Genomic DNA, 17,464 nt, shown 5'->3' on the forward strand with positions numbered 1-17,464 from the left:
CTACTGTGCTGCCAGTTGTATAAAAGTATAGCACATACAATTATGTACAGTACATAATATTTGATAATGATAATAAACACCTATGTTACTGGTTTATGTATTTACTGTACTGTACTTTTCTTGTTATTTTAGAGTGTACTCTTTCTACTTATTAAAAAAAGTTTACTGTAAAACAGTATGTTGTGTTACGCCGGCAGCAGTGTCATAAATTCCATGTTTACCACGTCTCTTGACTGCATTGAGGCCATACCATCTAGGCTTGTATAAGTACATTCTATGATCCAGGCTGTACCATGCAGGTTTGTATAAGTACACTCTATGATCGAGGCTATACCATTTAGGTTTGTATAAGTACACTCTATGATCGAGGCTATACCACCTAGGTTTGTCTAAGTGTGCTCTATGATGTTTGCACAGCAACAAAATCGCCTAACGACGCATTTCTCAGAACGTAACCCATACCTGTACTGTAAGCTGCCTTGGATATAGGCCTCAGCTACATCTACATTTACTTTTCCACAGAGCGACTCATGATGTTAAGCTACTTAGTTGTTTACCCAGTTGGGTCATTTTACTGGAGCACTTTTTAGTACTTTGCTCAAGGGAAATACAGCTGGAGTGAGGATTTGAACCTGCGACCTTTTGGATCCAAAGGAAGCAGCTCTAACCACTAACACTGCCAGTTTCCCCCAAAAATTAATGAATGCAAACACAGCTGCTGAGATATTGCTCCCAGAAACCACTTTTTATCAGCACATCTGCAGCCACAATCTTCTATTTTTAGGCTCGTGTCCCGTATTGGTACCACTGTTTACCACCCTTTACCCCTTCTGGATGTGAAAAGAACAAACCGAGCAGATACTCATATAATAAGCACAAATACACTAGTAAATGCGGTACAGATGACGTAAGTACTGCCTGAGACGTGTGAAAGTGATATTTTGTAACCAGGAGAGAGTTCGCGAGGGCTGCTGCCGCCGCGCGCGCTCCATTGTGGATTCATCTCTTGTCCCGCTAGAGGAAAAGTAGGAAAAAGTTAGTGCCGCGCGCCTCCGCGCAGGAAAGACACAGGGAGGGGTGCGCGCCTGGCTGCGCGCGGGCGACAGGGGGGGCCGGCGGGTGGGGGGAGGACACTAGGGTCCCGCGCGGACACGAGCGCACTCCGTACTCGCCTGCAGACGCGAGAATATAACATTTTTACGCGTAACCTTGCTGGAAGGGAAGAGGGAGCGCGAGCGAGCGCGTGGCGGGCAGCGCCGGGGGAGCGCGAGGCGCGGGCGCGTGTAGCGGGACGGACGGGTTACAATGTAGACGGAGCGGCGGACGCAGCACTTATGGTGAGTACCGCGCGTCTCTGCGAGCAGCGCTACCAGCGCGGTCCCGGTACCGGTACCAGCACCAGTACCAGCACCAGTACCAGTACCAGTCACGGTACCGGCGGCGACACGGAAAAGGGCGCTCGGGGCGAACAAAAGGCTAAACTAAGTTTATCAGTCGAAAGAGTTTCTCACCTCGTCGCGCCGCCGTCCGTTACGAAAACTGACCACATGATGATGATGATGATTCCGCACGATGCACGTTTTCGAATGGAAGTGTTTCGTACTCAGGTTCGTTCTTCTAAAAAGAAATTATTAATAACAAAAATTATGATGTGTGGGAAATGTACCCTCCCCCCCAACGCGTGCGTTATGGCACCAACTGATATTATAACCGTTATAATAACCGATATAATAATAACCGTTGTCATCCATGAGTTCTACTATTGATGTGAAGGAAAACAAATATATTTTTTCCACTGAAGAATTAATATTTAACAAAAATAAATGCTTACCTTGCTTGTATATATAATTGGGAACTGAAGTGAGCTCACATCATCTTCTATGTAAAATAATATGTATTGCAATATGTACATGTAAAATGTAACCGTCTATGCTGAGGTCATATATTAGAGCTTCCTTATGTAAAAACTGCAGTCTAGCTTTCTGTACACAGCTCCTGGAGTAAAAACTTAATAACTAACTGAAATAATAACTAGTCCCGCTGTGGTACCCCTCAGCAAGGTAGGCCTACTCACCCTAAAACTGATCTAGTAAAAATTACCCCACTGAATAAAGAGTAAAAACTTCTGGGTAGTTTGGAAGTTATTTTAGAGAGAAAAAAAAATAACTAAATGAATAGATACAAATGTTTGGCTTCTTGGGTTAAGTCTCTTCGCTTGGCTGTACAGCAGCTGTGTGTGCCTGTGTGTTCACTTGTGTGTCTCCATCCTTCACAGTTTGTCTTTCTTGTCCTAACCACTTAGCCTGGATTAACAGCATGCGGGATCCAGACTCGCCATGTCAGCTTCATGTGGCACAAGTAGAGGTATTGGAGTTGAGGAATTCGAAAAACCAAGAGTCCTTCTGTGCCCGTGTGGACTATCAACGTCCAGCTCATCTGGGTGTCCCGTCTCGGCAGCGCTGCGTGGGCACTGGGAGCTGCGATGAAGAGAGAGAAAGAGAGAGGGGGGGGGGGGAGCGAGGAGATCCCCTCCATGCTGTTGGCGTGCAGGACAGGGTGGAGCTGTTTGGCAATAGCTTGGGGAGGGAGCAGGAGCGAAGCGGGGGGAGGGAAGCCAGTTTATTCTGGGAGCCATGGAGAGCGACGGCGGTTTGGGTGATGCTGTATTTTCCAGACTGGGCCCAAAAGGCAGTGAGAATAAGAAAGAAGGAGAGTGGAGGTGCATGGAGGCTTCTGAAGTTTAGAGGACTCAATGAAGTAGGAGTTCACACAGACAAAGAGCGGGTTTAAATAAGGAGTAAATGAGCTCAAAATAATAATGTGGAAGACATTAAATAGAGCTGGAGAAAAAAAAAAGTGGAAACAAGTTCAAAGGGAATATCGTGGTTCCAGTTGAACCCGCGGATAAAATTTGGGTCTGTTATTGCAAAAGTGTGAGTGGAGCTTGGAAGAGGAGAGATAGAGAAAGATATGTGTGTTGCAATTAAATTATGCTGTAATATACAGCCTGTATGCTATTCCAGAAATATTATAGCATGGGCTCCTCCACCATGAATTCTGCCGGAGCTATCACCCTCACATGTTGAAGACCCTCAAATGCACACGGGCAGAATTAAATACACACACGTGCAGTCGCACACCACGATACGGTTGCAGAAGCGTGCACACACAAACAGATACACAAACACGCGCTACCGCAACACAGATGTGCTCCTGAAACGCTGGCAGCTCGTGACCATTTCCATTCAGCTGGGTAAAGTTTGTGGGCTGGGCAGTGAGTTCCAAGCGCTGGTTCATTCGAAGCAGACATAGATACGGTATATTCGGGTTCTCGTAAAACAGAAGCGGCCCTGCCTCGCCACTCGCCTCCTGCTGCTCGCACGTTACGGAACATTTTGGAGGGAGCAGCGAGTGTGTGAGAGGCTTTTTCCACCGCTGCGTTTGCCTTCGTGCCCAAGTGTGTATGCCCCGCTCTTGATGAGGAAAGATGAATGTCCCGGAACTGTACTCTTGCCCTGGGGAAAGGGGGTGATGGATGGACCTGGACGAGCAGATGAGGTGGTTCTCCAGATGCTCTGTCGACACAACAGGGCAAAAGGAGCAGCTTCCCGACACAGTGCAGGTTGTGTGCTGGGCTGTGAAGTCGGTACCCAAAACCTTCGACTCCGACTCCAGTAACCCGATAATTGCTTCCGACTCCGACTCCGAGTCCACAGCACTGCCCAAAAGTTGCACGCTATTTTTGGGGTTGATTTATCCAGGGAATGTAGGCCTAAACCTATATTACACCTCTAATTTTTGGGGGTCGACTTATACCCTCGGAATATAGGGTACATTTAGTCGGAGTCGGTACGTTTTTACCGACTTCAACTCCAGTAATCCAATAATTGCTTCCGACTCCACAACTCCGACACCGACTCCACAGCACTGGTTGTCTGTCCGTGTAAGCAAGCGGGCTAGGTGCTCAAAGGCCCTCTTTATGTGACGCCTCTGGGCCACATCTGGTTTCGATCACAATTTTTCCCAATTCTTTCCCATCGCTCTCTCATGTTCGCCCTCGCTCCCGCTCGCTCCTTCTCTCCGCTGTTTTCCTTCCGCCCACTATCCCTCTCTCTCTGTCGACCCCTGCCAAATATTTAGCCCGAGGACTTCTTCGCCCTCTTCCGCCCTGAGCCGTGTGTCACAGACAGAGAGAAAGGCAGGAAGCTGAGCGGAAGAATGACTCGATTCCAGATGCTACTAGATCAGCGCGGCGGTGTTAGCTTTGTAGCTGTACAAAACAACAACAACGCTAATGGCTAACGCTAATAACTAGCGTTAATGGTTGACGCCAGTAGCAGGGGCTTCGTTGTAGAACGGTACAGGACGGAAACACGGCTATCATCCCATAATCATTGTATAAAGGCAGATGCTGCTCCAAGAGCGAAGGCCATGTGGTAGAACAGCGCACAACATTGGCACGCTACCACATTAGCATTAGGCTCAGCATCCATGTTAGTCCCATTGTTGCAAAGCACTGTGACACTGACGCTGAGCAGTCTTGCATGTAAAGTAGCAACCGTAATAAACACGGTAGCGTCTCTAACTAAAAAGGGGAAGCTCTTAAGGATGGTATCCATGACGTTGAGCTGACACTCCAAAATTAGCACCGTTTTTTTTTCCCCTCAAGCACCCTCATGGTGGAGATGTTGTTAAGTGCCCTTGAGTCCATGTTGATTCCTGGCGACCATGTATAAAGAGTCCCTCCAGAAACTTCTGTCCTCCACTTGCATCCCTGGGGTTTAAAGGGGTGTGTCAGTTGTCTCCGTGACTCAGTCCATCCATCTGGAAGCTCGTCATCCTCCTCTTCTTTTTCCTTCAACTTACCCAAGAGGGTTAGATTTTGCATAAGCTACGCTAAGTACAATAACTTCAGTCTCAGCATAATATCATACTGGAGTAGATGAATAGGCACATTAAGAAAAAAACAGTCCATCAAACATCAATGAAGCAAAAGTATTGGTAATATTCAATAGACTGACTCTCGCGTGCAAAATATTATTACCCACTTGGCCAAGTCAAGGTCGTGATAGGCCTGGAGCCTATCCTGGAAGCACGGGGCGGTAGGCTAGACACCCCGGACAGAATACCAGTCCATCACTGGGTGCATTAAATATAATCCTCTAGTTTGGGAGGAAAAGTGAACAAGGTCATGGGGAATTCTGTGAATCCAGTTGAACCTGTGTCTAAATTTTGGATTTTTTAAGCGCAATCCAGGAAGAAGGCAGACTGAGAAAGGGGGCCACTGTATGCTATAACATGGCCAGAACCTTCATAGAATGTGTTGCTTCACAATGATTGCTGAGATATTACCCAAAGTGCATTGCAAAATCAGTTTTTTTCTTTCAGAAGATGAGGAAACACAGATCAGGGCTACAGTATACCACGTTGTCGCCAAGGTATCTTCAGCAGTATCACTCGGCAGCGTGGTGTGCAAATGCATTAAGTTTTCTGTAAGGCCGACGATTGTCAGTTTCTCGTGGTGGACTTTTGGTCGTAAATTCTGGTTTCCACTGTGTATTTGTTTCTCGAAAAACGAATCAGGAAAAAAAAAACGTGGTGGAGCCATGAATTCAAACTGCATGTGATGCATCTGTAAATTGCTTTTCTGGGCTCCTCTGGAAGCTGGACACTGGGAGGTTCCACGCCTCACGTCTTGGCAGCTTTGCTCTTGGCAGTCCTAGAGAAGCTGAAAACTTGCAATGTTGGGAGACGTTTGGACTTTGGATGACTGTTTCGGCAGCAGGATCACACCCCTTGACTAAGTGTGCTGTTCAGGGTTGGTCATTGGTCGGGTCCTGTGCCTTGGATTCGGGCGCTCAGTGTCATTACTTTGAGGACCGGGGCAGTTCTGGAAGTGACCTTTTCTGTCTGTCATGGCCATGAAGTTGTGAGAACAGTCCCAGAAACCAGTAGCAGACTAGTAGAATATGGTAAGTCCTGGCCGAGCGAGTGGACGAGAACTTGGTTCAGAACCCTGAAAAATTCCCCACTGGGGGCAGACCCAGGACTAAAACCCACGCCAGCTGTTCATATGTTTTATAATTATATATAATAATTATGATTATTGTTTTAATTATTATTTCATTCATATTTTGATTTTTAATCCCATCTACTCTTCCACAGTTTGTGATAGCGTATTTTTTAAGTTCATTATAGCCAAAAATGTTGACATTTACTGGAGGGTTTTTTCCAAACTGACTTACGCTGTTGAGCTGTTTACAGTTATTTAACCATTCATATAGGTGGGTAATTTTACTGGAGCAATTTAGGGTAAGTACCTTGCTCAAGGGTGCTGCAGCAGGAAGCGGGATTTGAACTTGCAATCTTCGGATCTTCTCCGTGCAAAATATAATTCTTAACATTTCACCTGACAAATGAGGTCTGTAATTAGTTAAGAAATTCATGTTCATTGGTTTTATTGGTTTAATAAATTTAGATATACATAATATATTTAATTTGTAAGACATTTATTTAATTTTGTGTTTACTCTCTTTGATGCTGTGTGTGCCATAATTTAATACAACCAGTAGTCATGCCTAAATATTTAATTCCCCTGTGGAGCAGAGATTTATTTGCCAGTTTTTAGACCAGTCCTGGACTCTGATCAAATGACACCAGACTATTCTAGTTATGCGTCTGACTGCCTGATTCTACCCAAAGCCTTGTACCCTGGCCACAGCAACCGTTTGGCCCTGAGTTTTTTTTTAGTGGTTTCAGCACGATAGTGGAATTTTCGTGTGGTAGAAGTCTTGTTATATATTTGTTTGTTTGTTTGTGTATTTATCTATTTATTTGTTTGCATTTATCTATCTATATACAGTATATATATATATGTATATGTTTGGTCATACTGTTTTCTGACCTTGTACAAAGCAAGATCCAGCTTAGATTCGAAGGATGCTGTTTCCCACATGTTCTTTCTCTATGGTTTTAACTTTCGTAAAAAGGTTTTTTTTTTTTTTTTTTTTTTTTTTAAGAAACCCAAATTAAAATGTCTCTCATTTCACTGACTGCAGTTCCCCTTTTCTGTGTTTCAATAAATCCCTTTAATAGAGATTTGACATAGATCCTGTTTGGAAGGTTAGCAATGGTAGAGAAGATTGGTGGTGTTCGTAGCTCAGGTTGTCGATTCGGATGTTCAGGTTTTCGCCGAGCACCTGAACATCTGAACTATTCGTAAGGGTTTGTAAACCAAAGTCTTAGATAAGCCCAATATTATATATGTTTATCTTTTTATCCCTTATTTTTCTTTATTTTAATTTTAAAATGTTGTAATCCAGCTGTTGTGTGACAGCAATCAAAATTATTAATGCGTAAAAGTGAGAAGAAGCTCATGATGGAAAACTGGACGTAGACTTTAGAGTTCTGGAGTCTCTTGTAGCAGCAGACATCAGGTTTGTAACTGTCCTCTTTTCGGGTTGTGTCACCGCTCGCTTTTTAGTGACTCTCTTGTGATATTTATGTTTCGTCTCTTCTAGCAATTCTCTCTTCCCCAGTCGCTTATTCTTGGGGGGACTTCCTCTTTTCTTCCTTCTCCACTGGTCTTTGTGTCCTTCTCTCTTTCTCTTTTCCGCCTTCCTGCATGATCCTCACCCGGTTCCACTTCCCTCTCTCTCTCTCTCTCTCTCTCTCTCTCTCTCTCTCTCTCTCTCTCTCTCTCTGTCTCTCCCCCTCCCTCCCTCCCTCCCTCCCTCTCCCCACTCTCTCAGTCTGTTTCTACCCTGGCCTGTCCTGCTTTGCCGCCCCCCAGTTTCCCCAAACTGCACCGTGTCGCTCCAGTTCTGGGACTCTGAGAAAGCCGCACAATATGTTTCTTATGAGAGCACTTTTCCCATAATTATTGTCAGATGATGTTGCAAGGGAGAGCGAAAGTGAAAAGGAGACACAGAGGGAGAAAGAGGGGCGGGGGGGGGGGGGGGGGGGGGGTGAGTAGAAGGTTGCTATGGGCGACAGGGCCTGTAGAAAAACAAACAGCGAGCATTCTGTGTGAGGGGTATTAACTCCTCGCCCCGCTGCCTGCTGTATCCAGGCGTGAGGTTACGGGGTCGGCGTGGGAGACTCTGCTTTACTGTGTTTACTCAATGATGGTGCCTTCTCAGCGCTTTGGGTCACTCCGATTCTGCGCCAGCGTATACATGACACAGGAAGTTCTGTGTTTAGATGTGCCTGTGTGTTGATATATACTGTACGAGAGACAGGAAGAGAAATGGAACCTTTCAAAACCGTCTAACATTTCCGAATTAACTTGCGGTATAAATATTATATGCCTCCCCCAGAAAAGAATCTGAACTGATTTACATTTATCTGATGCTTTTATCCAAAGCAACTGTAATTATTTACCAGTTTATACAGCTGGGTTATCTTACTGGAGTAACCCGGGGTAGGTACTTTGCTCAAGCGTACTACAACTGGAAGTGGGATTCAAACCTTCAACCTTTGGGTGCGAATGGAACAGCTTATACCACTGCTGTACCAGCTCTAGCCCCTGCTCAGCTGTGTGTATTCAGGTGAGACAGCTTCTTACAGCAATATTAATCACCGTCCCGTGAAAGTGTGTGTTACGTATTAACACGTGTCCAGTGCGCTGTTCATACTCTATGTACATTGTGGTGCAGTTACTGTGTACCGCATGTACTGTACCACCCTGTTACTGCAGCGCCGGTGTACTGCCCACCCTCACTTTATACATATAAGACACTGCCTCTTACTTATGAATATATCTAAGGATTTTTCATTTTATATTTTTATTTTGTAAGTTTTTTTTTTTTACTTTCCTTGGGCTCCCAATGGAGGGGGCATGCGGTGGTGCAGTGGGTTGGACCGGGTCCTGCTCTCCGGTGGGTCTGGGGTGCGAGTCCCGCTTGGGGTGCCTTGTGATGGACTGGCGTCCCGCCCTGGGTGTGTCCCCCTCCCCCTCCAGCCTTACGTCCTGTGTTGCCGGGTTAGGCTCTGGCTCCCTGCGACGCTGTACAAGACAAGTGGTTTCAGACGATGTGTGTGGGCTCCCAATGCAACTGAAATAAACACAGTTAAGGCTTTGGACTCAAATAAAACAGGGAACTGTGTACAAGAGCACAATGCAGCATTTTAATTTTACACACATATATTTAGCTGATGCTTTTCTTGAAAGCAGCTTAGGATTGTTTATTCATTCATACAGTTGGGGAATTTTGCTGAAGCAATTTGCGGCAAGTACCTTGGCCAGTGGTACTACAGCTGGAGATGGGGTGTGAACCTATAACCTTTGGGTGCAAAGGCAGCAGCTCTAATCGCTACACTACCTGATTGTCACCTATTAAGGGTGGAAACTGTACTCTGACCTCTATGAAATGCTGATGTTTCCCTGGTATCTAGTCAGTTCACATATGCTGCACTATTACATTGGACCAATATCATTATTAATATGCTGTCTTTGCTAATATACTGCATTACATTGTTAATATACTGTGTTTTCTTACAATAATCATAGTAATCCTCTGTCACAGGGCTCGGAGGCAGTGGAGGACTGTGTCCAGGGGGCGCTTTCCTCCCTCTACCCCCCATTTGAAAGTACAGCCCCCCCACTCCTGTCCCAGGTGCAGTATATCACCCCTTCCCTGGTCTTTATCATAAATAATGAATCAGTTTAAAAAATAATAACAATAATTGGTGTCCTGTTTTCAACAACTCTACCTCTGTTGTCATGTTTCCATCTTCTGCATGTGTAAAATACTGCAGACACATGTGTCTGGAAGTTTGTTAAAGCGCGCACGCATGTGTGTGTGTGTGTGTATGTGTGTGTGTAGGTGTTCTCCGTGCTGGAGTCAACCTATCAGCATGACAGCTTGCGATACCTCCTGGACTACTTCATCCCAGCCAAGCACCTACTACACAGGCTACAGCAGCACGCGTGTGTGAGTACTGCAGGTCCAGCCATTGTGGACGCACACACCCGCACACACCGTACCTACACATGTGCTCCAGCTCACAGACACAGCCTCCGTTCACAAGTGTCCAGTGGAACAACGGAACATCTTAGACAGCAGCACCAAAGCAAACGCAACACGTTTACACACAGACACACACACACACACATCACACACATCACACACTCCCACGTTTCCAGACGCACACAGAGACCAAAGCACGTTTACACACCCCAACCACGACTCCGTTTTCCACAGCAGCACACGCACAAACGGGTGAATTAATACGGTCACACGTGCGCAGACACACACATTCCCACACTTCCACGGCTGCCTGCTGCGGCGACTACAGGAGGACCGTGAGTCATCAGCATAACTCTTTCCACATGTGTGTTCCAGACAACAGGAGAAAGGGGGCGGGGTGCAGGGAGGTGGGCGTGGCCTGTGCGGTAGACACTAGAATCTATTGAACATTCATTGACAGAGGCGGGAGGGAGCGGAGGACGGAAAACAGTGCGGCGCATTGAGAGGGATGGGGAGACAGAAGGTCGGAAAGACTGTCCGTCATGAACCGCGACTTGCGTCCCTCAAAAGTCCCGGGACGTCCCAGTGGAGGATTTTCGGTCGACAGTCCTCACTGTGCTTATTTGCTCTGGTTGTTTGCTGGATCAGGGTTTAGTTTTTAGCAGAGCTATACATACGAGCAGCAGGTGGCGTAGTCGTTGGAGCTTCCAGGTGAAGGACCCTGGTTTGAATCCCACCTCCTGCTGTCGTACCCCTGAGCGAGGTACTTACCCTGAATTGCTCCAGTAAAAAAATATCCTCGTCTACAAGTGGGCAAAGTATCTGGATGCTGGAAACCGTTCTGGAAGTGAGGTTGAGAGCCTGTCTGTGTTCCCCACCCCACTCCATTCCACCCCACCCCTCACAGGCCCAGTACTTAGGCTGCCTCTTCTTGCACTCCGGTTGGCCCCTCTGCCTGGGGGAGAAGGTGGTGGTACAGCTCTCCACCCTGGACTGGAGGCTGCTGCGCAGCACTGACTTCTACCTGCAGGTGGTGCCTTTCTCCACCCGCTGCCCCCGCCTGGCCCTTAAGTGCCTGGCCCCCGGTGGCCGCAACGTGCAGGAGATCCTAGTGCCCGAGTCGCAGCACGCCCTCGTGTTCACCCCTGAGTGGTTGCAGAGCGTCAACAAGGAGCGGGGGTTCATGAGAGAAGGTAAGAAAGGCCACAGAAGGGGAACGGAGAAGGACAGGGCAACAGAGGGGTAAATTAAATGGAAAAGAGATGTAAAGAGATGAGGAGGCCAAAATTCGAAACGCTGTTTTCAGCACCGATGGAGAAGAATGAGCTGCCTCCGCCCTTCGGCACTGCTGAGTCCCTCAGCACTCAAGAAGGGTCTCAAAACTCATTTCTTTCAGGCCTACTTGTCTCTGGATCTCTTTTCATCTCCATAAACCTGCAGCTCATCATTTGTCATGAATTCCTCTGTACGTGTGATGTACGCTGCTTTGGAGAAAAAAGTCTGCTAAATGAATAAATCTAAATGTATTTCCAGTCAGCTCTATAAACAGGACTAACAATGATATCGGCATGTCTCTGCCTTCTGGGATCATGTGGAACTTTAATGAGCACATGTTCACATTCGCTTTTCCTTGACCGGGTCTCCTTCCAGGTGCTGGACGCCTCGACACCTGTCTGGTGAGCACCTGTGATGGAGTGGTCCGGTTGCCGTGGGAGGAGGTGGTGTACCCCAAGTTCGTCCACCACGAGGCCGGCGACGCTGACAGCTCCTCCGCTGGCCATGACTGGGGTTCATCCTGCGACCTGGACTCTCTGTCGTGGGATGAGGAAGAGGAGGAGGAGGAGGAGGTAGAGGCGGAGGAGGAAGATCTGCCTCCAGACGGCGACTCGGCAGACGCCGGAGGCGAGTACGTGGAGCTGATGGAGCTGAGAGGTGGTCCGGATGGTGGTTCGGATCCTAAGCGGTACCTGGAGATGCAGGGGATCAGCAGCAGAACCAAGACGCTGCCGCTGTGTAGGAGGGGTCGGGCTATCAAGCTGCGGAGGGGCAGGGCCTGGGGCCACGGGAAATATGATCCCGCGGGCGCCAGGAGACCGTCTGGCAGTGCTGCACCGAAGGAAAGCCCCAGATCCGCCAGCCTAGGGAGAGTGGCAGGAACGGCCGGAGACGGACTGGCATTGAGTTCCGGGGCCTCCTCCCTCCGGTCCCCAAGTGAGCAGGACCAGGCTGGTGGTGGAGACACTCTGAGCCCCAGAGGCTCTGGACTGTCCCTGGTAGGTCCTGCCCCGGAGAGGAAACCTGGGGTTGGCAGGGAGAAGGACAGCATTGGAGGGAGCTCACAGGCCTTGGGTGGAGAGCGAGGAAAGAGCGAGTCTGGAAACTGTGGGCCATTGGGAGGCGAAATGGTCGATTCCAAAATTGAACACGTGGAGAGTGAACGCACAGATGTGCACAACGTTCCAGATGCTGGTTGCGTGATGGAGGACGTAGAGGCGAGATCGGGTGATGCTACCAAAGACCAGGGTACCTGCGAAGGTCTGTCGGCTGGGGTTTCCGGGCCTTCTCCGGAACCTTCTACAGAACCGCTTCACCACACCATCCCCAATTCTGGCCAGTGCAGCCAGGACATCCCCGCACCTCCGAAGGACAGGGCGGAAGGACGTGTGGATACAAAGCGCAGAGAGAGCCTTAGTCCTCCTGTTGGACCAACCAAAGACTTACCAACCCAACGCGGTTTAGAGACCGAACAAAGCGCAACCTCAACGGCCCTTCCTGCTGAGACGGGTCCGCGTCCTGCCCCCATGTTGGGAGTAAACGGGCAGCTTGAAAACCCGCAGGACAAAGTTTGTCCGGTGGAAAAGGAAACGAAGGTAGCAGGATTGAGACCACACAGGTAAACAACGCTGCTCGCCATTCGGTCAGGTGGAAAATACCTTTAGGCAGGTAAAACGAGGTGTACAGGTCACCTGCTGGTAGTTCATGGCTGCGCTCCGTTCCAGCCCGTACACCACCACCCCTCGGTGGTTCCAGTGAGATTCAACGTCACACATAATGAAAACCGTACTGCTTGTGTCTCCTGCTTTCGCTCGCTGAATTGTTTTTATGGAAATCAAATAAAATAATGAAATTACTTAGCATATCTGTGATGATAAACAAGGCAAAATTAATATTTAGACTCTGCATGTAACACATTTCACTTATTAATCTATAGACACTGAACTGAAATGGACTCTAAGTTTCTCACCCAAGGACGTATTGCTTTCTGTGTATCGGTATCACGGCTCCTCGGCTCTGCGTTTGGGCATGGGTTCGAATTTGGCTCTGTCTGACCGGAGTTTGCATGTTTTCCTCATGTTCATGCGGGTTCTCCCCTCGGTGCTCTGGTTTCCTCCAGCAAGACAAAGATGTGTGTGTTCAGCCGAACCGCTGACTCTAAATTGTTCTCGGTGTGTGAGAGTGAATAGGAGTGTGTGTGGTTGCCCTGGCGTCCCGTCCGTGTTCTGCCCTTCCGCAACCCTGGATCAGCGGTTTCTGAAAATGGATGGACGAATTATTGTAAAATAATTCCTGGCACGTATTCTGGAAAACTCCGAACATCCCGACAGAAAAATACACCGTGCCTCTTCCAGTGCAGGATTATTACTCCCCGTAAAACACATTCAGTGGAATTTGGAAACTGAGTCTCAGACCCCCTGCATTTATATGCCCAAATTATTAAAAAGTTATATGGACCTTTGAACTATATACCAGAATTATATGAGCCATATTAAAGAGTGTTATTTAGCTGGTGAGCTCTTTTAGCTCACTGAAAAGAAATGATGGACAATTTGAATATTGTTACACTATTGCTGAAATACACAGCGAGTGGAGCTGTTGTCTCGTAGTGCCTGAGCTGTTTGGGCGTAGGTTCCAGTTCAACCCGGCCTGTGTATAGCTGGCATGGTCTCCCTGTGTCTTCCTGGGGTTTCTCCGGCTGCTCTGGTTTCCTCCCACCATCCAAAGACATGCAGTTCAGGTAGATTGGTGATGTTAAATTGCCTGTAATCTGTCAATGGGAGGGTGACTGTGTGTGTTTGTGTGCATTATTAAACAATTTGTTATTAAATATTATAAAACAGATAAAGATGTACATCATTATCTCTCTCTTACAAGATCAGGGGAGAAGTGACTCTGAAAGAGGTGAATTTTGAGACCTTTCTTAAATGTAGAGAGGGATCCAGCAGTTCTGAGTGACAGAGGGAGGCAGTTCTACCACATCGTAGTCAGAATTGAAAAGTTTTGTGCTTTTGATTTTGGACCTCTTGTGTGTGGGACCACCAAGCGGGCAGAGGTGGAGGAGTGTAGCAATCTGGTTGGGGTGTAGTGAATGTTCAAGTTTTGTAGATATTGGGGAACAGATCCGTTGATGGTTTTGTAGATCATAACCAGAGTGTTGAATCTGATCCGGGCAGCTATAGGAAGCCAGTGCAGAAAGATGAGGAGGAGGAATACGTGGGAACACTTTGGCAGGTCAAACACGACTTGTGCAGCAGCGGTATCACCTGGAGAGGTTCCTTCTTTTAAGTTCAAGTTGTGTTCTGTTCTCTCTGCAATGCTTTGGCGGGAGGAAACTGAGTAGTGAGGGTCTCAAATTGTTCTTTCACGAGGTGGAGGGGAGCACCCTTTAAAATTGAGCAAGATTTCCTGGTGCGGCTTGCGCCCGACACCCGAAGGCAGTAAACGGTTCCGTGGAATGGAAAGCAGCCCATAGGAGACTTGTGTCCTCAGCTCATGTGACAGCGCTATAATTCCACAAAATGTACCACTTCACCTTCACATCTGCAGGAGGAAGAGGAAGGGAAAGGGAGCCAAAGGAAAGGCTAAGCCGGCTGGGTGCGTGAGTCCGGGCGGCCGGGACCAACCCTCTGCAAAGACCCCCAGCAAAGTGTCCCGGGATGAGGACAGCACAAAGCTGGACAGCCTTTCCCAAGAAGAGCAGGAGAAGGATGAATGTGCACCAGCCAATGAGAAAGTGGACAGTCTGGAAGATGGCAAGACTGCTGAAGGTTTGTTTCCTATTGTCCTCCTATTGAAGTGATTTTTTTATTAGATGGACAATCTTTTAATACCTTGACTAATGGTCATGTCCATTAATCTGCACTGTGAACTTGAGAACATGGCAGAATACGGGCGTTACCCCGCTCTCCATCCTCAACGCGTTCCTCAAAATGGGGTGGAAAACAAAAAGGCGGATTCTTTACATCTTCCTTACGGGGAAAATTATGGGCGGGTCCCAGCCCATACTGAAAACCCTAACTTTGACAAATGTCTAAAAATTATATAAAACAGTTGAAATAATGGTAAGGTAAAATGACCCTAATAATAAAGTACAACAGTACACTATACTTATTTACTGTAAGTCACCCAGAAATAGTGTAAGAACCCATCCACACCACGCCATCAGAAGCACTACAGAAAGACAGCTCCGGAGACAAACATGTTGGACCATGCACTTTGTTGCACCGCTACATGATTACACAGCAAGAGGCACCCACGCATGCACATGCGCAGAACAACATGGGGTCATTAATCCCTATATCTCCCCATAATGGTTGCACAACAACTACTGACATCCACAGGGGCAGCGCTGCATTATGGGAGACCTACCACCCCAGTCACTGCTGCTTCAGTATGTGTTCTAGCATTATTTGTTGGAGTAAGAAAATATAAGAAAACGTATTTATAGAAGCTAATATTAAAAATTTTTTCAGCAACGCTTGGATAAAAAATGCATTATGGCAGGAGTAGGGTATCCGTGTTTATCCTATATGCTGTATATACTCTGTAAATAGGTATGTCATAAAAATGTGATTAATATGCTTGTTAAGTCTAAAAATGCTGGTAGCATAGCAGTTAGAACTTCTGGCTTTGGATCTAAAGGTTGCAGGTTTAAATCCCATCCCTGGCTGTAGTTCCCTTAAGCAAGGTACTTGTCCTAAATTGCTCCAGCTGATACATGGGTAAATAATTACAAGCTTGTAGTAATATTTAACTTTTAACATTGTAAGTTGCTTTGGAAGAAAAGCTTCAGCTAAATGAGTAAATATAATGACCATAATAATAGCTCATCATATCCTAACTAACCTTTAATTGGTTTTTAAGTTCTTAAGTCATGTAGCTTGAGTTGAGTGCTTCCGTGTGTAGTTTTCCAACGGACGAGATGAGGATGAGTTGTAGCTCCGGAGAAACGCAGCTGAAGTACGAACTATATCCTAAAGTCCATCTCAGTGTGCCGTTTTGCATCTCTTCCTTTGTCAGATATCCCCAGCGTCCAATCGGAAGCTCTGCCCAAGGAAAACGGCCAATCGCACGACTCCGTTTCCGATGGGTCTCTCCCAGAGGAAAATTCCGACCAATCAAGCGCTTCCCCTCATCAGGCCCCTCATCTCCTTAGGTTGCTGGACCCTGAACTCCTGGAGTCTGGAGTCATAGCTCTGACAGGTAAGCGGGGATCAGTGGGCTCCTTCATCACACCGTGACAAAGACCATGGGGTGTGTTAATTTATGCTGACCCATACTGAAGGTTAGTTGAGATGACCCCGATCAGGAAACACATGCGTCTGGTGCAGCGGGGAGCACCGGTGCCTTGCAGCGTGTCTGGATGAGTGAAGTCACGTGGTTTCGTTGTAATGAAGAAACCACGTGACTTCACTAAGTGGGTGGTCTGCCTCAAAAAACACCCCGATTTGTCAAAAATGAAGCAAATAACCTCAAAATTTTGCTCTTTTTTGGGCTTTCTTCATCCTAGAGCCTTTTACTAGCACAGGCAAAATGTAAAACGTGTGTCTTCTGTGGACAATCAAACGTGAATCCTGGTGTGAATGACTGCTTGAGTTTGGTGTGTGGTGGGGGTGCGATGGCGCAGTGGGTTGGACCACAGTCTTGCTCTCCGGTGGGTCTGGGGTTCGAGTCCCACTTGGGGTGCCTTGCGGCGGACTGGCGTCCCGTTCTACGTGTGTCCCCTCCTCCTCCAGCCTTACGCCCTGTGTTACCGGGTAGGCTCCGTGACCCCATGTGGGACAGGCGGTTCTGAAAATGTGTGTGTGTGTGTGTGTTTAGTGTGGTGTTTTCACACACTCTAGTTCAACTGGGATAGAAGTGTCAGGTAAATACCTGTTAATAATCACTGTAGATCACTTAAGAGAAAAGAATGTGCTTACGGAATAAAAGTACGTCATAACGCAACCGCGGCACGGTAAATACTATGGTGCCAGTCAAAGTTTGAGTACGCCTGTTGAAAGCCAGATTTAGTTTTTTTTTTTTGTTTGTTTCCGGTAAACAAGTTCAATGAGAAGGGAAAGAGCTGCCATGTCTTCCCAGCTCTTCTGCAGAAATTTGCAGCGATGTAGGACACTCGAACACACCCTCCCAGCCAGGGTGCCCCATACGTGTATTGCCCAGGTCGCCGAGGTGTACTCAAACTTTTGACTGGAACTGTCCATGCAGTAGAGGTC

General features: G+C 47.3%; 1 protein-coding gene across 4 annotated transcripts in view; it reads left to right on the forward strand.

Moving 5' to 3' along the window:
* The first annotated feature begins 966 nt into the window (after window positions 1–966).
* Window positions 967–17,464, forward strand: part of arhgef40 (Rho guanine nucleotide exchange factor (GEF) 40) — a 36,837-nt gene continuing 20,339 nt past the window's right edge. For all 4 annotated transcript variants that reach the window (XR_003798001.1, XM_029256233.1, XM_029256234.1 and 1 more), the window contains exons 1-7: window positions 967–1,337; window positions 9,528–9,617; window positions 9,828–9,935; window positions 10,879–11,164; window positions 11,622–12,864; window positions 14,796–15,016; window positions 16,269–16,451. Coding sequence is in view for 3 of the 4 variants with exons in the window: in XM_029256233.1 (XP_029112066.1) it covers window positions 1,335–1,337; window positions 9,528–9,617; window positions 9,828–9,935; window positions 10,879–11,164; window positions 11,622–12,864; window positions 14,796–15,016; window positions 16,269–16,451 (2,134 nt within the window). In the remaining variant the exon portion in view is untranslated. The remainder of the gene's footprint in view (window positions 1,338–9,527; window positions 9,618–9,827; window positions 9,936–10,878; window positions 11,165–11,621; window positions 12,865–14,795; window positions 15,017–16,268; window positions 16,452–17,464) is intronic.

This window comes from Scleropages formosus, chromosome 11 (assembly GCF_900964775.1).
Source record: "Scleropages formosus chromosome 11, fSclFor1.1, whole genome shotgun sequence".
In the NCBI taxonomy this organism is placed as follows: domain Eukaryota; kingdom Metazoa; phylum Chordata; class Actinopteri; order Osteoglossiformes; family Osteoglossidae; genus Scleropages; species Scleropages formosus.